Source organism: Corvus cornix, chromosome 1A, assembly GCF_000738735.6.
Source record: "Corvus cornix cornix isolate S_Up_H32 chromosome 1A, ASM73873v5, whole genome shotgun sequence".
Lineage (NCBI taxonomy): Eukaryota > Metazoa > Chordata > Aves > Passeriformes > Corvidae > Corvus > Corvus cornix.
Genome location: NC_047057.1, coordinates 63,184,593 through 63,206,254, shown reverse-complemented (window position 1 = coordinate 63,206,254; position 21,662 = coordinate 63,184,593). Strand labels below are relative to the sequence as shown.

The window sequence follows — 21,662 nt, the reverse complement described above, 5'->3', positions numbered from 1 at the left end:
AACATGTTATGCAACTTCAACTCCTTGCTATGCATCAAACAGTGGGATTAATCAACATAGCAACATCTCCTCTCTCCCACAAACAATACATCTTACTCTTTATTAAGTATCAAATTGTGTCCAACATAAATTACATCCAGATTATGTAAGTTTCAAGAAAGTCAGATATTTTATGTACAATGTTTGTCTTGAGTCAGATAAACCTTTATCATTTTAACCTGTAACATAAAAAGCAAACCTACATCAGTACCAAATAAAGCATTAAAAAGGTAACAAATATATAACATTTTAGAAATGCTCTCAGAACTCTAAAGTTAATGATGGGGATTTTTATAGTGCAGGAATCTTGGGTTTGCAGCTCTTAGACCATCTCTCTTTCCCTGCGGATGGCACAGCACAGAATCATACTGAATATCATGCCAACAATCTGGAAAGGAAGCAGACAGGTTAGAGATCAGGAAAGTAAAGCACATGCTTTTATCAGCACGAGGACAAGCACCAGAGGCCACATTTATTCTGTTTTTACACTTTACTCTGGGATCCCTGCCCCACCATCCCCAAAGTTCAGTTCATTTCCATGAATCCCATTCACCTCAATACTTGAGTATGTCAAGTTGGAAGGGACCCACAAGGATCTTCAATCCAACTCCTGGCCCTGCACAGCATCATCAGCTATAAACCACTGCCAGATCTCCTAAGAAACCTTTGATCATCCCAGCATGTGCTTTTCTCCAGAGATGTCAAACAGAAAGTGTCAGCAGCCCTGTTATTTCAGCCCTCTAGCAGAGCCTGTAATTGTTACAAAGAAAAGAATCCCCAAGAGATCTTAGGATTAAGACGTGGGCCAGCAACAGCACCAATACATCTTCACGCCATATATACACACACCACTGATAAGATTTCACCACTGCTGAAAGTGCAAGGAGGCAGATCCTAATCCAAAGCAGAAGCAGGGAGGCCTGAGACATCCCAGCCTCTGCACTACCTCAGGGCCCTGCAGCACACACCCTGAACCTGCTGGGACTTGTCCTCCATGGAATGGCCATGTGGGCTGCTGGGGTAGGCACTGTTCTACAAGACTTCTGCTCTGAGTATCCTCTGGGCACCCAGATACCCTCTGAATAATCTGGAAACTCACCATCATTACAGCAATGCCAAGGCCAACTGCTCCAATCACGTTGAATTTGGATTTGAAGACTTCATCAATGGCAGCAGGGCAGGACTGAAATGGGACAGACTGTTCATTAGTGTTTTACACACACAAGGCTCATTAGAACTCATCTTTTGAAAGCTGCTTTGATCTGGCCTTTACTGCCACATCCTTAAAGAGAGCCAGGGATGGTTCACACAAGGGTTGGTGGAGAAGTTTAAACCTACTCTTCAAGTATCTCAAACCTGTTAACAGCAACTTGACTACAGCAGGCTTCCCCTCTCAATCTGAACACTCAGTTTATCAGGCTTGGCCTGTTACTAATGGCTGTCAGCACTTCAGATGATGCATTGCTCATCCCTTATCAAAAGGGATTTAAAGCCACTCAATATTGACAGTTGCTACTGTAATTTTGCAGACACCTCATGAACCAACAGTGCATGGGAATGGCAGGATGTCCTGGACTAGGATCCATGCTAGGGGCAAATTCACAGAGGAGTCAGTTTAATGTTCCCAGGACAATGAATTACCCTTGCAACTAAAAAAAAAAAAAAAAATATATATATATATATATATATATATATATGTATGTATAGTCCTTTCCCCAGAATAGACACATGGTGGCCAAACAAGGCACTTTTACAGAGGTATAAATCTTTTAAGAGCCTGGTAGCTGGTCAAAGTCTCATCCCAGCTTCTGTCCTGCTTGTTCAGCAGCAAACATCAGTGAGCTGCTGAAAGCTACCTTTCTCTGTTGTTGTTCCTTATCCATTCTAGAAAGAAAGACTGAATCTGGGATTAAAGGGATATACTGGCAAGAATGAGTCAGTTCAATCAGAATACCAACACAGCACTGCTTCTTAGAGGCACACTCCATTACATCCCTTTGATCTTGCAGTCTATCCACTGTTTTTTTACAACTGGGAATAGGCATCACAAGACGAAGTCAAGAGATGAAGCTAAAACACACAGCAGAATAAAAGCAAACAATAAAACCTGCATGCAGTCTCAGCTACTCCCACACACTCCAACTCAGACTGCACAGACAGGACTAAAGACTGAAGGGTCTCATGTGGGCAGATACTTGAAGTTGTCAATTAAAGTGAAAAAACCCCAAGTCATTAATTTAAATCCTGCATGGTAAGAACCATAGGAGGACTCACACAAACTGTCCTGGAGCATAAAGCAAGAGCACCAGATGGTTGTAAGGAAAAGAGGAAGAGGGGTGGTTAAAATCTACACAAGCTGTTTTCTCCTGTTATTTGTGGCATACAAGCACCTCTGCAGCAATATTCCACGAGGGAAACTGAGTCAGAGAATTGCCTTCACAATGACAAACTCACCTGAACAGGCTACCAATGCCTTGCCCTGCTCTCCCTGTCCTTGCTGAAGCTTCAGACTTGCTCCCACCCCAAGCTCTACTTCTCCCTAACCAGGAGGGAGGTGACAGCAGTGAGGAGAACAGAGCTCTCAAGCACTGTGAGAGGGTGGCTTTTTTTAGGCAAAGTTTTGATCTTCCACTGCCCACCCCACCCACCAGGGAGTCTGTGACACACAGACTGCACATTTCCTGAGCAAGGTCAGATTTCCTGCTTATTCTTTCCACGGTAACAGTGGGTTTGTTTTCCACAACCAGCCTGATTACAGACACAGACTGCCACACCAGTGTGACAGGGGGATTTCCCATGGACTGGGAGGGTTTCCTAAACTGTGTTTCTCATTCTACCCACTGGGCAGAGCTGATGGTGAATTAAGCCAAGCTGTACCTTGACAGAGAACGACTCAGACAGCGTCTTTGCTGGACAGGTGTCCATGAACTGCTGCTCCAAAGCTCCAGTAATGCCACAGCAGTTTAGCTTCAAGAGAAAACACAAAAAGAGACCCAGGTTAAATAATCCTTATTTTTGCTCAGTAATCTGGTAAAAAAAAAAAAAAAAAAAAAAAATATTTACATTAGTTTTTTTTACAGACCAAGTCCTGTCAACATGACTGCTATACACCTAATTTTAACAAGCCTTCATTAAATTAAAGGACAAGGTTCTGAAAGGAAGAGCTAGATCTCATTAAGTACACACAAAATCATTTTGGTGACAGCTTGTGCTCCTTACAGACACAAAGCTGAACCCATCAACAGACATGCAGGTGTGCATACCAGGATGCCACTAGCTCAGTAGCACAGATCCAGGGTTTCCCAGCCTGCTGCTGAGCTTTAGAAAAACAAGAACTAGTTCTAGGCACTTCAGAAAGACAATAAAGGCATCCTGAATTCACTAATACTACACAAAAACATCTCTGAAATCTTTGGTTTTTTCTAACTAATAAGAGACCAGACTTGTACAGGGGACTGGGTGGCATGGAGAACAGTGTAAGGAGCAGCAGTGTTACTCTCCAGGTTAAGCAGAACCATATACTTACAGCAAACTGAAATGCCTTCAGGGTGTCTCTGGCACTTGATTGAGTTCTCTTTCTATAGGTGTCCATGTAGAACTCCTTTAACTCATCAATAATCTAAGGAAAAGCAAAGAGTTGTCTATTAGTGGTGTATTAGCATCATACCTTGTATTAATTATGAAAAACTTGCTTTCAGCAAGTCAGCCATCAAAAATCCACCCATTCTTCTGCCATGTACAAATAGAAGGTGGACAGAAGGCTCACCTGTTTCAGACAAGAAGTAACTGTACACTCGCTTTAACAGCCACACCTAAACAAGTAAGACTGTTTCCCCTTCCAAATCTGAGCTTCTAAGAGGAGTGAGAGAACCAAATCTCTGCCCACTGGCTGCCCAAAAATATTCCCTACTCTACTGTACCCCAGAAGTTTCTGTACTTCCCCACTGTATAATACAACGTGAGCAGAAAAGCAACTCTGGTCACCAAGCATCTGATTTTAAAGGAAGACAGAATCTTGACTGCTTGGGTGGGACAGGCCATGTCAGTCATGCTTCAGGTACAGAAACACCCAGCCCTCAACTGACCCAGCTCCTCTCTGGAAGTGGTAAAGCTTCCCAGCCAGCCTGCTTCACCTCACAGCTCAGCCAGGTACTGTCTGGAGGGCACCTCTAGCACACAACAGCTTCTTGGATTCTGGCTTCCCTGCTAGAGTCTAATTTTTAAATATTAGAGTTAGATTTCTTGTGTTGATTTGCTTGCATCAGCCTTCTTCCTCTCCCCCAAATTTCCAGGGTAATAAGGATTTGACTGGCACCAGTAGAGATGACAGCAGACTGCTGACTATGGGCACATTCATAGAATGTTTGGGGTCAGAAAGGCACTTTCAAGATCACCTAAGTCCCGCCCCCTTACATGGGCAAGGACACCTTCCACTATCCCAGATTGCTCAGAGCCCCATCCAACCTGGCCTGCAACACTTCCAGGGATGGGGCAGCCACAGCTTCTCTGGGAAACCTGTGCCAGCATCCCACCACTCCCAACTTTTAAGAGCAACCTACCTTTTCTTTATTTGAAAATCCCCAGATCCCAGCAGCAATTTCAAGGGCAAAAATCACAAAAAGGAAGAAGAAGAACTAGAAAAGAAAGACCACATTATTCATGAAGGCCACAGCACCACAAAGCAGCATCACACACATACACTGCAAGTTTGTCCAGTCTTGTGGGAGCTGTCACTCAACCAGGTTGCAGTTAGAGGCCCGAGACATTGGTAACACCAGGAAAAAGGACACTGGGTCAGCACTTCTTCCCGGGAGCGTCGGTAAGTCTGGCAGTGCTCTCCAAGCAACAGTTCTGCTTTTTGATCAGTGTTAATTAAAGTCAATAATCTGTTAACTCCAACTTTGAAGTTGTCCAAGTCATTCAGACACATCAAAACAGCTGACACCAATTCTTTACTCTGGTTTGTCACTCCTGTTGCTTTAGGGGTCATTACTTAATTCCTAGCTTGCCACCAGCTCCCAGAGAGTTAATGGTCACTTTGTTGTGTGTCCCATAATACACAAATAAAAGTGTTCTGTCTCTCACTGACTACCAGATCCAAAACACCACTATCATTTAGAAGCACTTTAAAGAGATACTCAGAATTACAAAGGGCTTAGAGGCATCATTTTGCAAGTAATACTTGAATTTAGGTTCTTCTGTGACACAGAAGGGGAATTGTTCTTTCAGTGGCCATAGTAGTTGTTTTTTATTAACTAAGTCTTCTGGTTATTTGGATGAGTAGTTCTGCAAGTGTACAGATGTGCACGAACCCAGGAAGCTCTACTGGCCCCTCCAGTCTGAAAACAATGAGGTTGCTCTCCAGTAATTGGCTTGCAGAGCAGTTGTCAACTAGAAGAGCTCATCCTGTGATTATGAACAGTAGAGCCTTGTTTCAAGCATCAAATACCACAGTTCTGGTCTCAGAGATTAAAGACTGCACAACCTTCAGAGTTCAGGATAAACTGTCTAGCAATGATAGCATTGCTCTTATCAATATTTTAGTTCTGTGTTCACAATACTCCCAGTCTTGACACTTCAGGGTATGTCAGACATACCCAGCCTCTTGATATCATCCTGTGTTCAAATACAGCATGAACATTTGGATTTCAAGCCAGAAATGAAATCTGTATTTAACATTTTAGCATTATGTAGGTGACCATGAGTTTCAACACTGTGATTGTTCTGGGTCCACAATCTGTTGCCCTTGAATTACACAGTAGTATTTTCCTTCCTTTCTCATCATGCTGCTCAAACTTTAAGCATTAACCCTGAGCACTTACCAGGCCAAGCATACACTGAGATTCCTGTGATGCACCACAACATCCCAAGAAACCAACCAGCATCATAAGTGCACCAGCTCCAATAAGGATGTAAACACCTAGGGAAGAAGAAAACAAATGTGTGCAGTTCACTGAGACCTCAGCAGCAAAGTATGAAATTAATTGCTCCACAAATAGCACTTGTAGCTTTTGCCAAGGTTTCTTTACCGAGATGTTTCACGTAAAAAAAAAAAAAAAAAAAAAAAAAGGGGGGGGACAGTTGTGTGTCATTTTCAAAGCAAGCACATCTGAAAAATTGATAAATAAAACCTTCAACTTGTCACAATTACTGTGTATCCCTAGTGCAGTTTCACAAGTTTTAGAAAATGGGCAAGATAAAGCCATCTAAGATAAGCTGGAAGACACTTTTTAAAACTGGCTCAGAGGCAGAGTTATCCACTTCTCCTCAGGTGAAGATAGAGACAACTGGATTTAGAGACAGCTGAACAGTGGTTTATCAACAACTGAGAAGTCTTGAAGCAGATTCTTCTTCAAACTATAAAAAGTGTCAGAGCTTGTAAACTATTCTGCCCAGAATTGAGGTAGTAAAAATATATTGAAACAGAAAGAGCAAACATTTCTGGGCTAAAAGGCTCCATTCATGCCCAATCCTCTGGCTCCTAGACTTGGGAATAACCAGCCTAAGCATCATAGCTGTGAGCTGGAAAAAGCAAGAGAAGTCCCAAAGGATGACAAGGAAGTATTACAGGGGTGGTGAAATATCAAAGAATCAGCACAAAGATCAATGGGGACAAAAATACAGTTCAGAGACCCAATCAATACTAATTAAAGGAAGCCAGATGTAAGCATTTGCAAATGATATATTCTAGATGCAAACCAATAAGATTAGCTGCCAAAATAAGCATCTACTTGATGAAGCATTTGTAAGGATTAAGCCTGACATTCCTTATCAGGAGGAAATTCCAACATGGACTTTTTAACCTCATCTTAAACTTTTTTCCATTTTGAAAAATTAGAATAAAAACAGTCCATCAGTACCTCTTATTCCAGTTTATTTTGAGCTGTACAGAAAGCCTTTGAGGTAACTTGCTTTGTAACTTACTGCAGTCAGTAACTACTCCCAGAAAATTATGTTAAATTCCTATTAAGCTTCCTTTTAAAACTCAGTTTAACCTACAGAGATTTCAATCAGGTTTCACTGGCTGCATCCAGCCAGTAGCTTAAGCATCACACCATAAAAATTCTATGTTTTAGGAGGTGAAAGGGTTGTTTTAGACTACCTAAAATAAGACTTGCTAAATATTCACCTCAATGGCCAAGTTTAGGTTTCTGTTCCTTTTCTGAGGTCCACTTATAAGCATCTGGGAATCTTCCTGGCAGCTCCATGAACTACACAGTTTGCTAGGATGCCATCATATCAAGGGCAAAATACAAATTTTCTCACAGATAAGATGTTTGCATGCCTGCAGCTTCTTCATGAAGCCCCATGAGCATCTCAATAATCCCAACTGTGACCTCTACACCATTCCTAACAGTATTCCCTGTAGGCACAGGCTACTAGATACCATGAGGCTGCAACACAGGTTGCACCTCCTTGCAAGTGACCCTTCAGACCCCAGTCTGGGAGTTGTCACAGGTTGAGCAGCCCACAACAGGAGCCAGTTTTTGGCAAGAGAAAGATGAAGCTATCCTTTAATGATCACCTAATTCCAATCCCCTGCCATGAACAGGGACACCTTCCACTGTCCCAGCTTGCTCAGAGCCCCATCCAACCTGGCCTAGGACACTTCCAGGGATGGGACAGCCACTGGCTGCTCTGGGCAACCTGTGCCAGGGCCTCAGCACCCTCACAGGAAACAATTTTTTTGTAATATCCCATCTAAACCTGCTCTGTGTCAGAGTGAAGCCATTGCCCCTTGTCCTGTCACTCCAGGCCCTTGTCAAGAGTCTCTCTCCATCTTTCCTGTGGGCTCCCTTCAGGCACTGCAAGGCCACACTGAGGTCACCCCAAAGCCTTCTCTTTTCCAGGATGAACAATCCTAGTTCCCTCAGCCTTTCCTCACAGCAGAGCTGCTCCAAGGGTTTGAGCACCTACAGGTGACAACCACCAAATTATGTGTGTTGCCCTGCCCAAGCCTAGAAGCAACTGTAGAGATCAAAATCAAAGTTCAGATAAAATCCAGTTCACTCAGGAATTCCTATGACATTAACATAAACTGAAAATATGTGTGTCCCCTAATTAATCTTCTTACAAACACCTTCCACATGGTCGAGCTAAAGCTACGTTGATCCATGTGGGCTGGAGAAATTCTCCTATGGACCAAGATATTTGTGCATTCTTCCCATTCAGTTCAGTATGAATTAGGAGATGTGGGGCTTTTAAGAGTTAGCGAACAGTGCACATGCTCCTTCTGAGAGAAGAGGCAACAGAGTTGTGTTTTGGGTCGTTCAGGTTGGTCACTCTGGAGAAAAAATATTAATTACTCATTTAGTTTAGCGTAAAACTTTGCTGACGCATATTGTGATGAGCATCAGAAGAAACATCCTCTGAGTCTACCAGGAGCCCTTGGGATTACAAAATGTTTACTGACAGTAACAAAGAGGAACTGCTGTGGGAAAAAGGATGAAGAGCCAAGAAACCACTCACACAACAGCACTGCACAGGGGAAGCTGCTCTCGGGCTGTTTAGGGCTGCTTTGCCTTTCTACCCTTTAAGGAAAGCCAAGGTTTCTCAGCAGCCTGGAAACCAGGGTGCAGAAGTGTGACATATTCCCTGAGTGATCCTCCAGCTCACCTGTGTAAAACTTTGTGTCAGATTCCAGTTCAAAGACGCTTTTGGTCTGTGAATCAAAGTGAAGCCATAGTCCAATTGCAAGAACTGCTGTCCCTGCAAGCTGTAAGAACAAGGAAGGCTTGTTAAATGATACCAATTACTCCACCCACCCTTGCATTAGTAACAAAATCAGAAGCAAACACAGAATACAGCTCTTATTTAAAGAGGTGGTGACAAAGGACCAGCATAAAAGGATGGGGATACCAACACACGAACAAAGTTCCACACATGAGGCACCTTGTTCACAGAGGCATTTACATAATATAAACTCCATGCCACAGGAGAACAATGCCATTCTTGTTCCTTCCTGAAAATATCCAAGGTTTTGCCAAGTGTCAGTATTTCTACTAATCCTTCCACACATTGTTTTATTCTGGGTGGCTGCAGTGACATTGCATGGCTGAGTGACCTTAAAGCTTCACACTGAAGAGCAAGTGTAATACAAGGAAAAGTGCCTTGTGAGGCCAGCTGAAAGTTTTAGTGTATTAAACAGACTCCTGAGAGTTCAGTGTACCATAGAAGGGAGTTCAGGAAGAGTGCTCTTCTTGCAAAACAAGATAAAACCAACCCATTAAGTGACCACACTGACAGGAAGAAGAAAATACAAGCTGCAGAAGTAACAACATTGCTGATCTGGAGCAGTACAATCGAATTTTAGGTCATATTTAATTTTATTTCATTATCATCTCTGCCTGTGTGCCTCCAAGTTCCTCTTAACATTGCTGCCTGTGTTTGCAGCAAGTCACTTTGTGTATAAATTAGCCCCTGGATGAAACATAAGGCAAAAGGCATAGGAAGTCTTGCAAGAAAGAGGGAATTGCACTCTGGTAAGGCAAATAGCAACAGTTTGCTTTCAACAGACTGAATCCTCCCTTAAAAAGAAAAAAAATGGGGTTTTCTTGCATGTGGAAAAAAAAAGAAGAAACCAGGACAAAGTAGAAAGCTGGAGTGTGCTTCTCAGTTTTCCCTTTAAAGATCATTTACTATTAAAAAAAGCTCTGCAAAAGTGAGATGAGAACAGAAATCCCAAATGTTGCAGCAGACATTAAAAATTTAAACTTAAGAGTGAGCAATAAGTTTATAAAGTCTGGTGCTTGGGTCAGGAAAAGTATGCAAGCAAGCAAAAATAAAAGCCCAGTAAAGCTTGATCTCTGATAAGGTCCTTCTAGAAGGAAACAACATTCCTGATACGCCTCTAAGCAAACGGGAAGTGTTTAATAATGGCAACTTTCAGTGGGAATATGGATGGCCTTCCCTTGGCAAGCACCCAAGGATACACCCCTTCCACACCAAGCCCAGCTGTGAAACAGGAGCCTGAGAGCCCCTTCTCCCTGCTGTGGAAGAGTTCCTGCTCACAGGCAGCCCTAGCTTTCCTAAACCAGCTTTTCTTGTAGGGCAGGAACCCGAGTGCCAGGCCTGCCTCCAAGAGGAGCTGCAGGGCTGTAGCTGGGAAAACAGATCAAGTGACACACAACCCACAAGGCTAAACTCACCTGGAGGTTTCCAGACCTGAGCAAAAGGCCTTTGTTGGTTGTTCCTGGTGCTTACTCCCAAGCACACCTGCACACACCTCCTGCTTGCCTTGCTAGGTCTACCCTGACAAGATGATTAAGTTATGCTGGAGCACCTTGGTACGACACAGAATGTCACAAGAGTGTCATTATTTCAATTTCTTGTGCCACAGCTGCACCCCAAGGGGAGGGAGAGGTGCAAAAGTGGACTGGCAGAGAGAAGGGATGCTGCTCTACCTGATCTCCTGGCTGCAGCATCACTGCAAAAAGCCTTTGCCACCTCATCTCACCCCAGTGCCTCAGTTCAAACATCAGAAGGGCTTAGTGATGGAAAAAACTCTGCTTCTAGACTGCTGTTCAGCCACCCAGTATTTAATAACACTCTGCTTGAGACTCCCTTTCCTGGGTCATCCAACACTCTTCAGCTTTTATTGGGATTCAGATCACCATCATTACAAAAAACCTGCAGCCTCTGCTGGTTTTGCCAGGAACTCACAAACTGCAAAGCCACAAGCCTGAGCACCCACATCTTCTTGCCCACCAAACGTATTTGCAGCTTGTCAAGCTCCAGTGTTTGAGTAGAGAGCTCTGCAAATGGAGAAGGGCACAGAAAAGACCTGCAAAACTAAAGAAACTCTTAAGCCATACTGTAACCATGCAGATAATCTTAAATTTCCAAGCAAAGGAGAAGGCTCAGTTAATGACCTCTAGAAACAACCTGGTCTGTTTACATTGGGCAGAGATGATGTACCTAATATAGCACCTTTCAAAACACAAATTTAACCCTTCCCCCACCACCACCCAGAGGTACATGGCATGTTTTCTCCTTGGAAAAGCACTCACTCTGTGGGAAAGGTTAAGAAGATGCCAGCAAGACAAGAGACTTACAGGACCACAGAACAGTGATAACACTTCATGCCAGCAGACTGCTGCACAGCACTAAAAAAAGTGGCAGAATTTAACAGAGTGATAATTCTCTCCATGGTGGACTAGAAATAAAATGCAGCTCCTTCATGCAAGAATAAGAGACTTTTTGTCTCAGTTTCTTAAGGAAAGCAGACTTATGTTCTCAGTTTGTGCTCTTCCTACCCACAGTGACCACTGAACTAAAAAAAGGCAGTTTTAAAGCAGAAGGCAAGAAACTTGAAGCTTCAAGTTTCCATCAAAACAAGGGAGAAACGAGGACACAGCAACACCAGCCTCTGAGGAAGAGAAAAGCACAGCCCCATGGGCACTTGGCAGCACCTCTGGCCAGTGTGGCACACCTGGGGCTGAGGCACTGTCACCTCCCTGCTCACCCACGCTGTGCCAGCAGGATGGGCAGCCGAGCTGGGATGGTTTGGGAGCTGTGTTTTTTCCTTGCTGGGAAAGGGATGCAAGGCCCCCCCACCTCGGCTGTGTGGAAGCAGATCCCCAGATAACCTAATTGTCGGGTTTTTGTTTGGAAATCCAAGGGGACTGCCCATCTAACAGACTTGTTTTGTCACAGGAATTGAGCAATACTGAGTGTTTCTAAGTAGCTCTATCGTGCGATGAAAGAGAAATTTAACAGAAAAAGAACGACACTGTATTTCTGAAAGTAATCCATTTTGTCTGGCTTCACACACACAAAGAAAAGAGTGGGTTTGTGTGCTTAACAGACAGGTAAGTAGTATGTTTCTATAGTGACAAGTACAGCAAAAAGAGCTCAGAATACAGGGTTGGATTTTTTTTCCAATCTGACCAAAACGTGAAGTTAAAGGGGTACTGCTCACTCACTGTTTTGGAAAAGTTTGCGGCAGTGATTTTCCAGTAACACCATGTCCTGGCACAATCATGCTACTGACTTCCCTGCTCCAGCTAACCAGGCTTCCTTGTTTCCCCTAACCTCCACTCCCAGCTCATTCCTGCTCTACTTGGCTGTTCTATGGCTGCAACAGGATAAAGCTACCTGGTCACTCCTTTCCCAGCCCTGTGGAGGCTTCTCGGGTAGTTTTTTTTTTTTTTTTTTTTGCACCACATCCAAACACACCCCCTTTGCCCCGAAAGCTCACTCCTGCATGCAGCTTTCTGCCTGTTGCAACAGCAAAAACAGCTTTTTCGGTCTATTTTCCTTTCTCACACAGCCCTGCACCTTCCCTAGCGAGCCTCCTGCGCAGGACTTTCCTCCTCTCATCCACCCCACCCCTTCTCCAAAGTCACCCCTTCCCACTGCTCTGGTGTGCCCCCCTCTCTTTGCCTCCGGGTACATCTAAGGGTGTGTCCCAGCCTTCCATGTGAGAAGAGAGAGGTAGCTACGAAAGGACCTGAACCAGTCAAGGATACACTTGAGATGAGAAAAACTGTGTTATCCTGGAGGCAGGAGCCACACAGAACACTCTGCCTCCCTCCCCTCACCATCCCTGGCTAACTTGAGCCTGAGCTCGGGGTGTGCCTCAGCACTGAACGCTATCAAGCAATTCCCACCGCATTTCTGCCCCCCTCTGACACCTGAGGTTTCACAGATATAGTCTCCCAGCAGAAGGCTTGCACAGGAAACCGCTGGATTTAACAACAATGCCATAAACACGTGTTAAAATCTTGAGTTTTAAACAAAAAATATCCCAAATTTTGTTAAAACATCCCATAGCAGCACAATGCATGACACTATTTTGGAAAGCTGGAAAGTTTATTTTGGATTTAACCACTATTTTGCAAGGACCATTTTGTTCAGTCCCTTCTGACCTTGTCACCTTGACAGGGACAATCCCCAGACAAGCACCCTACTTGCCTCAGACACCTTAGAGCATCTTATCTTTCCACAGGCAGAATCACCTCTCAAGGTCCAAGCACTAATCAAGTCCTTAGGACAGTCCTTTGTCTATCCTGGCAGAGAAAGCTTTGGGAAGGGGACACCCTCCCCCAGCATCCACCAGCCCTTCCTCCACTTCCACAGGGTGGAGGCAGGGATAGGGAAGAAATCAGACACTTCAGGAACACCTGATAAGTGGCTCAAAGCCTGTAAAAAAAGCCTTTGCACAAGAAAACTGTAGGTTCTGTCATTTTGACATGTTCAAGCCAAGCTTACATACAACTTCTACCAAGCTCATGGCATTACTTCCAGCAGAAGGTAAGTCACTGTGCAAACACAGAAGTCAGTCAAAAATAAATACTACTTTCAGTGTTGTCAGCTAAGCACTGCATCTAACAGAACACTTACTCATTTTTTTCTTGAAGTGAGAAGGTATGTCAGGCCCTACCCTACTGTTCTATACATAGGTTTACCCCAGATGTGACAAGACGACATAAAAAAAGCCATCTTCACTTCCTAAACACTTGAACTTCTAGCTAAAAATCTGACTGCATAAGACAATTTACTTCTCACTGTGTTAGACTGAACTAACAAAGCCAGGACCAGATCTATAACGTTGCAACGCATGTGCAAAGAAACTGAGAACATTATGAGTAGTAATGAACTACTAGTTTCTGTCCTGTTATTTGCTGGTATTCCATAAATAAAACCCCATAAACAGTAAGTACAGGTAAGGCTCAACTTCACTCTAAATCCTCAATTACAGAATTAGTGTTATCCACAACAGCACGGGTTTTCAGAGCTTTGAAAAAGCTCCCCTAACACTTGTGCTGTGTAGGCTTGCAGTTATATGAGAAACCGCAGCTATTTTCAAACTCCTTTGGAAAAAAGTGGATTGGAAAGGAAGTATTTTCTTTCTGCTTAGCTAATTTCAAGAATGTTGCAGCCTATGTTAATGTTACAGCACTTTTTGCAATAAAATGGTGCTCCAGTACAGTAGGAACAGCATTACAAAATTCCTGAACCACTGCCAAGACTAGTGCCCATTTCATACAAGTTCCTATTCAGAAGCCAGTCTACTATATTTGCAATTAGAATTGCAAATAGGAGCTAGGACTGCTAGAACTCTAAGTAGCTTCACATGAGGCTTCTCAAGGCAACATACTCCATACTCCACTCCTGACTTCACAGCACTTACTGGAGTCAAAATACACTGAACTGAGCCCAAGCAGCATTAGAGTCACGCACTGTAGCCAGCAAGTGCATCAGTTCATTACAGAAAGCAAAAGCCACTCGTTTCTGGGTTTTTCATATGTGCCTGCATATATTCATACAGACACGTGCATATTTCCCTGCCCATCCTGCAAGTCCTCCACTACACTGGAGGAGGAAAGACCCTCTGAATTGCTGTTCTTGGTGCACAAAAGCAGCTGAGATTATGGCTCAGAACAAAGTCCTGGGTATCCTCAAGTTACAGAAGGAAAAGAGCTCTCCAGGCCTAATTCTGCTCATCTTACTTTAGCAGGCACTACCACAGACAAATGCATTTACTCATAAAACACACAGCGCTCTGGAGAGCGGCAAGTCAGGACAAGAGAGCTGCCCAATAGTGCAAAGGAGCAAGAAAATGAATGCCCAAAACTTCAACCTGAACTCTGCCTCTGCGCTACAGCACTTGTTTGCCTAAAACACATTAAACTATAAATAGCAGCAGCAGAAGTCTTTGTATCCCACGAAATTCACAAGGGGAAAACCCAGCATTGAAGTCTACTGATGCAAGGCCTTGTTTTTGTTCAGCAGTGGGAAGCCAGTGGGAGAACACGCAGGCACTTGCCTGGCATGATCCAGGCTGCTCAGAAGCCCACAGTTTCCCTAGGAAAAGACCTTCATCACCAGGACCAACAAGCCTGAGCAAACCCAGGGAGTTAAGGGAGCACAGCTAAAGGCAGTCACTCATTACACAAGTCAGGGCAATCCAGCATTGTTCACACTAAGGCTCGTCCAAGCCAACTTTGCTAAGACCACTTCACTGTTCAGGTTTAAGGCACAAAATGAGTTGTTTCCATCAACTTCTTGGCAAGCTCAAGCCAGCCTGGCGGAAAAAAAAAAAAAAAAAAAAAAAATCTTTATTTCTGTATCAGGCTCGACACCTCCCTCCCACACCCCAAATCAACCCCCAAACTTCTGTTATTAGAGATCAGACTATCACAGATGCCAGGGCCAGGACTGGCCATGCCAAGACAGCAGAGCCGTTTGCAAACCCAGGTGGGAGAACACCAGCCCCAGCAAGGGCAGTACAACAGCAGCAAGGAGCCTGGTGCCTGCTGCAACCCTCCATCCAAAGAGAAAATACAGCCATCCCTAATTCCTACACCTCAGACATGGTATTGAACCCCACAACTTACTGATTCATGCTTAACCTGACTTGTAGCAAACATCCAAAGATGTCCCCTTCCTTCCATTTAGGCCACAAGTACATTTTAAGCCAAGCTCTGAAGTCCCAATAGTTTCAGAGAACACCACATATGTGCCCAGCCTTCCCAACTGGAGAGGGGCCATGAGATCAATCAAGCAGAAGATCCTCAGGAAGGGTTAGGATAACAGGGCAGACAGTAGCATTTCCCAGGACCAACCTCCCGGTCTACATGTTGAGCACTTAAAGATTGTGCAAAGACACAGACAACACCTTGGGAGAAGAAAAACTAACAAAAGGCTGCTGAACTCCATGTTAGCCAGGTACCCCTTGACCAACCTATTCCTCAACACCTGCTAAGGAGAAAGCACGACCACTGTCCCCACAGGCACACTTTTCTTCTGAAAATGTCCTCTTTCCTGGCCTAATACTCCACAGCTCTTGCTCACTGCCTCTTTCAATATAGTCAGGCCCTACCTACTGCCTGGACAATCACGATCCTGAAGATCTCTAGCACATTTCCATGCTGAAGAATCCCAACTTACTTAGAGTTACTGATGGCAGAAACCCTCCTCTTCCTTTCCCAAACATTATCAAGCCCCACTATGATCCTCTCAAGGCAGGCAGATGACCAGAGCAGCCTGCAACACTGCAGGACACCAGCATGCCATGGATTTAGGGAGCCATCTTCTCTCAGTCCTTCATTTCTGAAGCTGTTTTTGCTCTGTTGATGCGGAGCACCCAGCTGGTGCTTTTGTGAAGCCATCATAGAGCCTTTTCTCCCAAGGCTTCACTGCTCCATGGCAGCAGCTGTCCCTGAACCATTTAGTTCTTAACTCCAGGCGGCCTCCTGCTGGTGCCTCCCACAGGAATTACTTGAAGCCTGCCTTTGGCAAGAGTCTCACCCTGCCGTGTCACACACCCTGCTGTGTCAGCATGCAGGCATCACCTCCATCACTCTGGATACTGGGTGCCAGCCAGCACCCCAGCAGTACCTCCCGTGCTTCTCCAGATGAGGTGAGACTGTACTGATCACCACAAGTGTGCCAGCACCACTGCTTCTCTCCACAAGGGGAGAGCTGCACCTCACCACAGTCCTGCCTCCACTCCAACAGCCAGCTCATCCTCGCCAGGATCTTATTCCAGGACAGCCTGGTTTTAACAAGAGGCCTGAGATTTCCAGAAGACGTTGAACAAGTGAACCAACACCAACCAGCCCTTGCTCTCTCTAACATTAAGGCTTTTTAAAGGCTCCAAGGCAGCAGCTTCATGGACTCTGACTTCCCCTTGCAGTAGCCAGTGTCCTATCTCCACATGTACACCTGCTTTTAAAGACTCTTCTCCTCCACTTTTTCCAGATGCTCTGTATGTGCCACTCTCCCTGTACCCCAGACTACCATAAAGCGAAAACCCAGCCTCCAATTCGCTGCATTCCAGCGCTCCAGCACCCAGATGGATGGTGAGCAGGGGGAGTTACCTAATCGAAACTCACTTGGAGTTCTGAAGTGTTGTGTGACCTTGGAGAACTGTTAATCAAACATTTGCTGCTGTTTCACCTCCTCTGCATCAAGAGGTCAGTTCAAGCCTGTGCAGGATTCAAAGACAGGTTATAGCACAGAACTTTGCTAAAATCTGCCCCAATAAAATAAAGTCCTGCCAAACATCGTTCCCGAAACTTTCATACCTGGAGCTATTACTGCCTGGAAGGATTCCCTGAGAAACTCCCTTTTCCTCATGTGTCTGAAGAGGGGTATGTTGGATTTGCTTTTGCAGATTACTCCTAAAGCTTTCCTTTGGCTAACCTTATTGGATATTTTATTTAGCTCACCAGAATTTATGAACCTTTATCTCCTTCCTTTGGATATAGCTTAAACTTTGAGAGTTCCCCTTTTAACTTCAATAACTTCCTTTACCAAGCTATTTGAGCCTTTCTGCTTCCTTTCACCCTTGTTCAAGCCTCTGATGGAAGCAAATACATTCCACCTAACATGGCATCCACAGCCACCTGCAGGTTTGCTGCAGACCACTTAAATTCCTCACCTATCCTTTTGAGGCAACTTATTTCAAAAAAAAAAAAGGAGACGCAGAATTGCACTCAGGCACAACAGTTTCTGTCAGCTTAATTCCATTACTTCACAGACATTTCACATCTGCAAAGCCATAAGAAACATTAAACCCTTTTTTCTTATTAGGGTGATTCTTGCCTTCTAATGCTGCCAGCCCCAGGACACCATTCATTTTACACTGTTCAGTGCAGAATAACCCAACATATGGCTACTTTACTTCTCCACAGAGGACACGAGGTTCACTAAAACCATACCCTCTAAACTCCCCTTCACCAGTTTTTGGGAGGCCACAATGACATGTAATGACCCCAAGAGCCAAGGACCACTCCAGCTGGTCAAACCCACACTTAATCTGTAGCTGACCCAAGCTGCTTGGATTTTACTGCCTCTTGGGGCCTCCAGACACTGGGATCTTCAAGACGCATTAATCTCCCTTTAATTTTTTTTTCTTTCTCTTCTCTTTCCCACATCCTAGCTGGATACTGCCAGCCGCAAAAAGGCCACCTGAAAAGCTGTCATCTCTCAGCTCCTCTGGGCAGCAGCACCAACTCTTCTTCCCTCCATGCTGTCACCAGTACAATTCTGTATCCACAAGCACTCAAAGGTACAAGTAAAGTCTCAGAGCTTTATTACCATGACACTCCCATGCAACAGGTACATCCCGAGCTAAACAAAACCCTGCTCCCTATCCTCAGCCCTGGGCCCCAGACAACAAGGTGGTGATGCTCAGGTTAAAAGCTTCTTTGAGGCAATGCCTTTGCCACAACAAGAAATTTTGTCCTATAAAACACTTCGCAGAAAGTCTGCAGCTTTGAAACAAGCAAACAAAACAAAACAAAGCAAACCACGAATACTTCAGTCTTTTTCAACAAGAGGTTTAGAAACTCAGTGACCAGAAGTTTCAGGCAGTGCTTTGTTAGGCTTTTCCTTCTGATGAGCTGTAACCCTCCAAATATGACAGCCCTGCTCACTGTCCTGGCAAGTCCTGGGTGGCAGCATATGCTTTCCTGGGTCAAATTCTGCACAACTTCCCTCAACTGCAGCCCAGCTCTGTTTCCTCAACTCTGCTGTAAGCCATTTTGACATCGAGACATCCCGAGCATTTTATCCTTTAACACTGCAACTTCCACTCATCCCACGGGCAGTGCTTCAACTGACTCCAGACGCGGCTTCTTTCTGCAGTTCCAACTTCATTCCTCCACATCAGAGCCACACACGCACTTGTCCACCGCGGCCAACAGCCCAGAAAAACCCAACTTTCTGAACCACACACTTCGCACCTATCCATCAGGCACACAAGCAGCTGTGCTGCGCTCCTGTGGTACTTTTCCATGCAGGAGCCAGCGCTAAATCCAGGTGCCCATGCCCCAAGTGCTTGAGAACAGCCACAGCCTCTCAGCACAGCCATGCTTTCTCACACTGCCTGGCCAACAAGGCATAGTGGGGCCAGGAACCACGCCGGAGACGCGATTTCAACTGGTGCTGCTCTGCTCCGAGAGATTAAACTCGAAGCGAAGCCACAGTTCCTATCAACACGAGAAGTTTACATATACGACAACCACAGGCTACAACTTGCGAGGAACCAGCTCAGCCCGGACACAGCCTCGGCACCGGGGAAGCCCCCGGGGAGCCCAACCTGCACACAGAGTTTTAGGGCGAGGATCGTATGTAGTGCGAGGGGACGGGGGTGCTACCCGCAAACCCAGCATCCCCTCCCCGCCCGGCAGCACACTCAGCCCGCCTTACGATAAAACCCGAAAGACGTGAAAAATAAAGCGGTGAGCACCCGGGCACCCGCCCCTCTTCTCCCGGGCGGCAGCAAGTGGGGAAAACGGCAGAAACCACGCACCAGAAAAGCGAATAAAACGCGGCTCCCGGCGCTTCCCCTCCCCTCCATCCCCGTCCCGCGGGCTCCCTCCCGGGCAGCGCGGGGGGCACAGCCCGGGGCGCCTCACCCAGAAGATGAAGTTGAAGCCGAAGAGCAGGTACTTGATGCACTTGGTGCCTCCTTTGACGGGCATGGTGGCGGCTGCAGGCGCGGTGACGAGGCTCCCGCGCTCCGACGCCGCTCCTTAAATGCGGCCCTGCCCGGGCGTCTCGGGGACTCCCCCGCCCGCCCCCGGGGCCGCCCCCGGCCGCGCCCCGCACCTGGGGCCGCCCCGCTCCGCCACAAGGCCGGGCGGGCTCCCAGCGCTCCGGCGGCGTCACACGGGGCCGTGCCCGGCCGTCCTGGGGGTTCGGAGTGCCCGGGCACGGAGGTGAGGCACGGGGCGCGTCGGAGTCCCGCTCCTGGCCCTGCACGGCGCAGCCCCAGCAATCCCAACTGTACCTGGAGCGTTGTCCAAACGCTCCTGGAGCTCTGGCAGCGTTGGAGTTGTGACCACTTCCCTGGGGAGCCTGTTCAGTACCCGACCACCCTCTGGGTGAAAAACTTTGTTCTAATACCTAACCAGCCCCACCAACCCAAGCCGACATGCTCTTGCATAGATGATGGAATCCTTAGGATTGGAAGAGACCTCTGGAGATCATCCCTTCCAACCCTCCTGCCCAGGCAGGGTCACCAAGAGCAGGTGACACAGGAATGTGTCCAGATGGTTTTGGAATGTTTCCAGAGAGGGAGAATCCATACACCCTCCCTGGGCAGCTGTTCAGTGCTCTGCCACCCTCAGCATAAAGAAATTCTTCCTCGTGTTGAGGCAAAACTTCTTGTTTTAGTTTATGACCATTACTCCTCATCCTGTCGCTGGGCTCCACCTGAAGAGAGTCTAGCACCATCCTCTTGAAACCTGCTTTGAGATTTATATGCATTAGTGAGATCCCCTTTCTGACTTCTCTAACTAAATCAGGCCCAGCTCCCATAGAGATGCTCCAGACCCCTCATCACCTTTGTGGCCTTTGCTGGACATTTGGTTCAACATAAATGCATCAGTCTAGCTTAAGTGGGTGTTTTCCCCTACAAGATCAACTTACAGCATAGTTTAACTCCTTTAATCTTTCGAATAAGTCTGTATGAAGTTACAAACATCCACTTTAGGAAAATAAGGCGGGATAAGTTTCAGCCCGCCAGCTGATCCATGGAAACTGGTTGCGCACGTGCCCTTAGGTCACCCCAGTTGTGAGAAAAAACATGTTAAATTTCAACTAAGAATTTCCCTTTCATTTTAGCAGGGAGGTCAGCACTCAGCTTCTGAGCCTGTTCACTCAGGGATGAAAACTGAGTGCTTGTAACTTAATTTCATACCGTAGGATTAGAAATTCCTCAGGTACCAAGAGTCAAAAAAACCGCAAGCAGAACAGTAAAAACAGAAAAGCTATACTGAAATGCAAATAACGTGTTGGATTTATTGTTGCCAAAATAAATGGTAAGATACAGCACATTCCAGAGGCAATATAGAGGGGGAGATGCTGGCTTGGGCAGCTGCTTCCCAGAGCAGGTTACAAAACAGGAATCCATTTCCTATAAAATAAAGGGAAGCAGAGGGATGGAGGCTGGCCACAACAACATAGATCCAGCAAGCCTGAAATTAATAAATGCATGTGACTAAACTCTCATGGTAACTGGAAACTGAGCAAGGGGAGGTCCTCTGTCTCACTCTTGAGTTCAGAGTGGTTTTCTGTGTGGCTTTTGGCTTGGTTTTCTTTTGTCACTTTGCTATTAAGAATTTATGCTGTTAGTTAGCATCAGTAATATGGCTTCCCTTAAATTTCTAAAATTAAGGACCAGAGAAGAACTTTGGATAACTCTCCTCCTACCTTGGCATTATTAAGCTTTTCATGCTTACGCTGTGTTAAAGCAACTCTCATTAAAATTCATGGCAGTAACCTGTTGATCAGAAGCAAAAAATGGACCTGTTGGATAAAAACCTCCTGTGAGTCTGTAAAAAATTAAACTCTCCCCATTCACCTGGCAAATTAATTTACGAGGAAGTGAAATGTGTTTGTGCATCTTTAGTATTCTCAAGAACATGGAATGAAAATAGTGATGTGGCTTTTTGTTTTCATTCCATATGAAGGATCTGGAGAGAACATTACACTCTTCCAGGGTGTGATGATCTGGTAAATGCAACTCTCTGACCACACCTGAACTTCTCTGACTACTGGAATGAGACTGTAATCAACTGAATTTCTGCATAACAGAAATCACTAATGGAAATTCATGACCCTTGTAAGAAGTACTTCAAACTGATTTATTATTTTGAAACTTTGTA

General features: G+C 45.4%; 1 protein-coding gene across 1 annotated transcript; it reads right to left on the bottom strand.

Moving 5' to 3' along the window:
- Nucleotides 1–67: 67 nt before the first annotated feature.
- CD9 (CD9 molecule) lies at nucleotides 68–19,534 on the bottom strand. The gene is made up of 8 exons (XM_039571205.1): nucleotides 19,410–19,534; nucleotides 8,656–8,755; nucleotides 5,862–5,959; nucleotides 4,599–4,673; nucleotides 3,566–3,658; nucleotides 2,917–3,006; nucleotides 1,139–1,222; nucleotides 68–427 (listed from the first exon to the last, which is right to left on the bottom strand). The coding sequence occupies exons 1-8, from the start codon at nucleotides 19,473–19,475 to the stop codon at nucleotides 362–364; spliced, it is 672 nt and encodes a 223-aa protein (XP_039427139.1). The 5' UTR covers nucleotides 19,476–19,534; the 3' UTR covers nucleotides 68–361.
- Nucleotides 19,535–21,662: the final 2,128 nt, after the last annotated feature.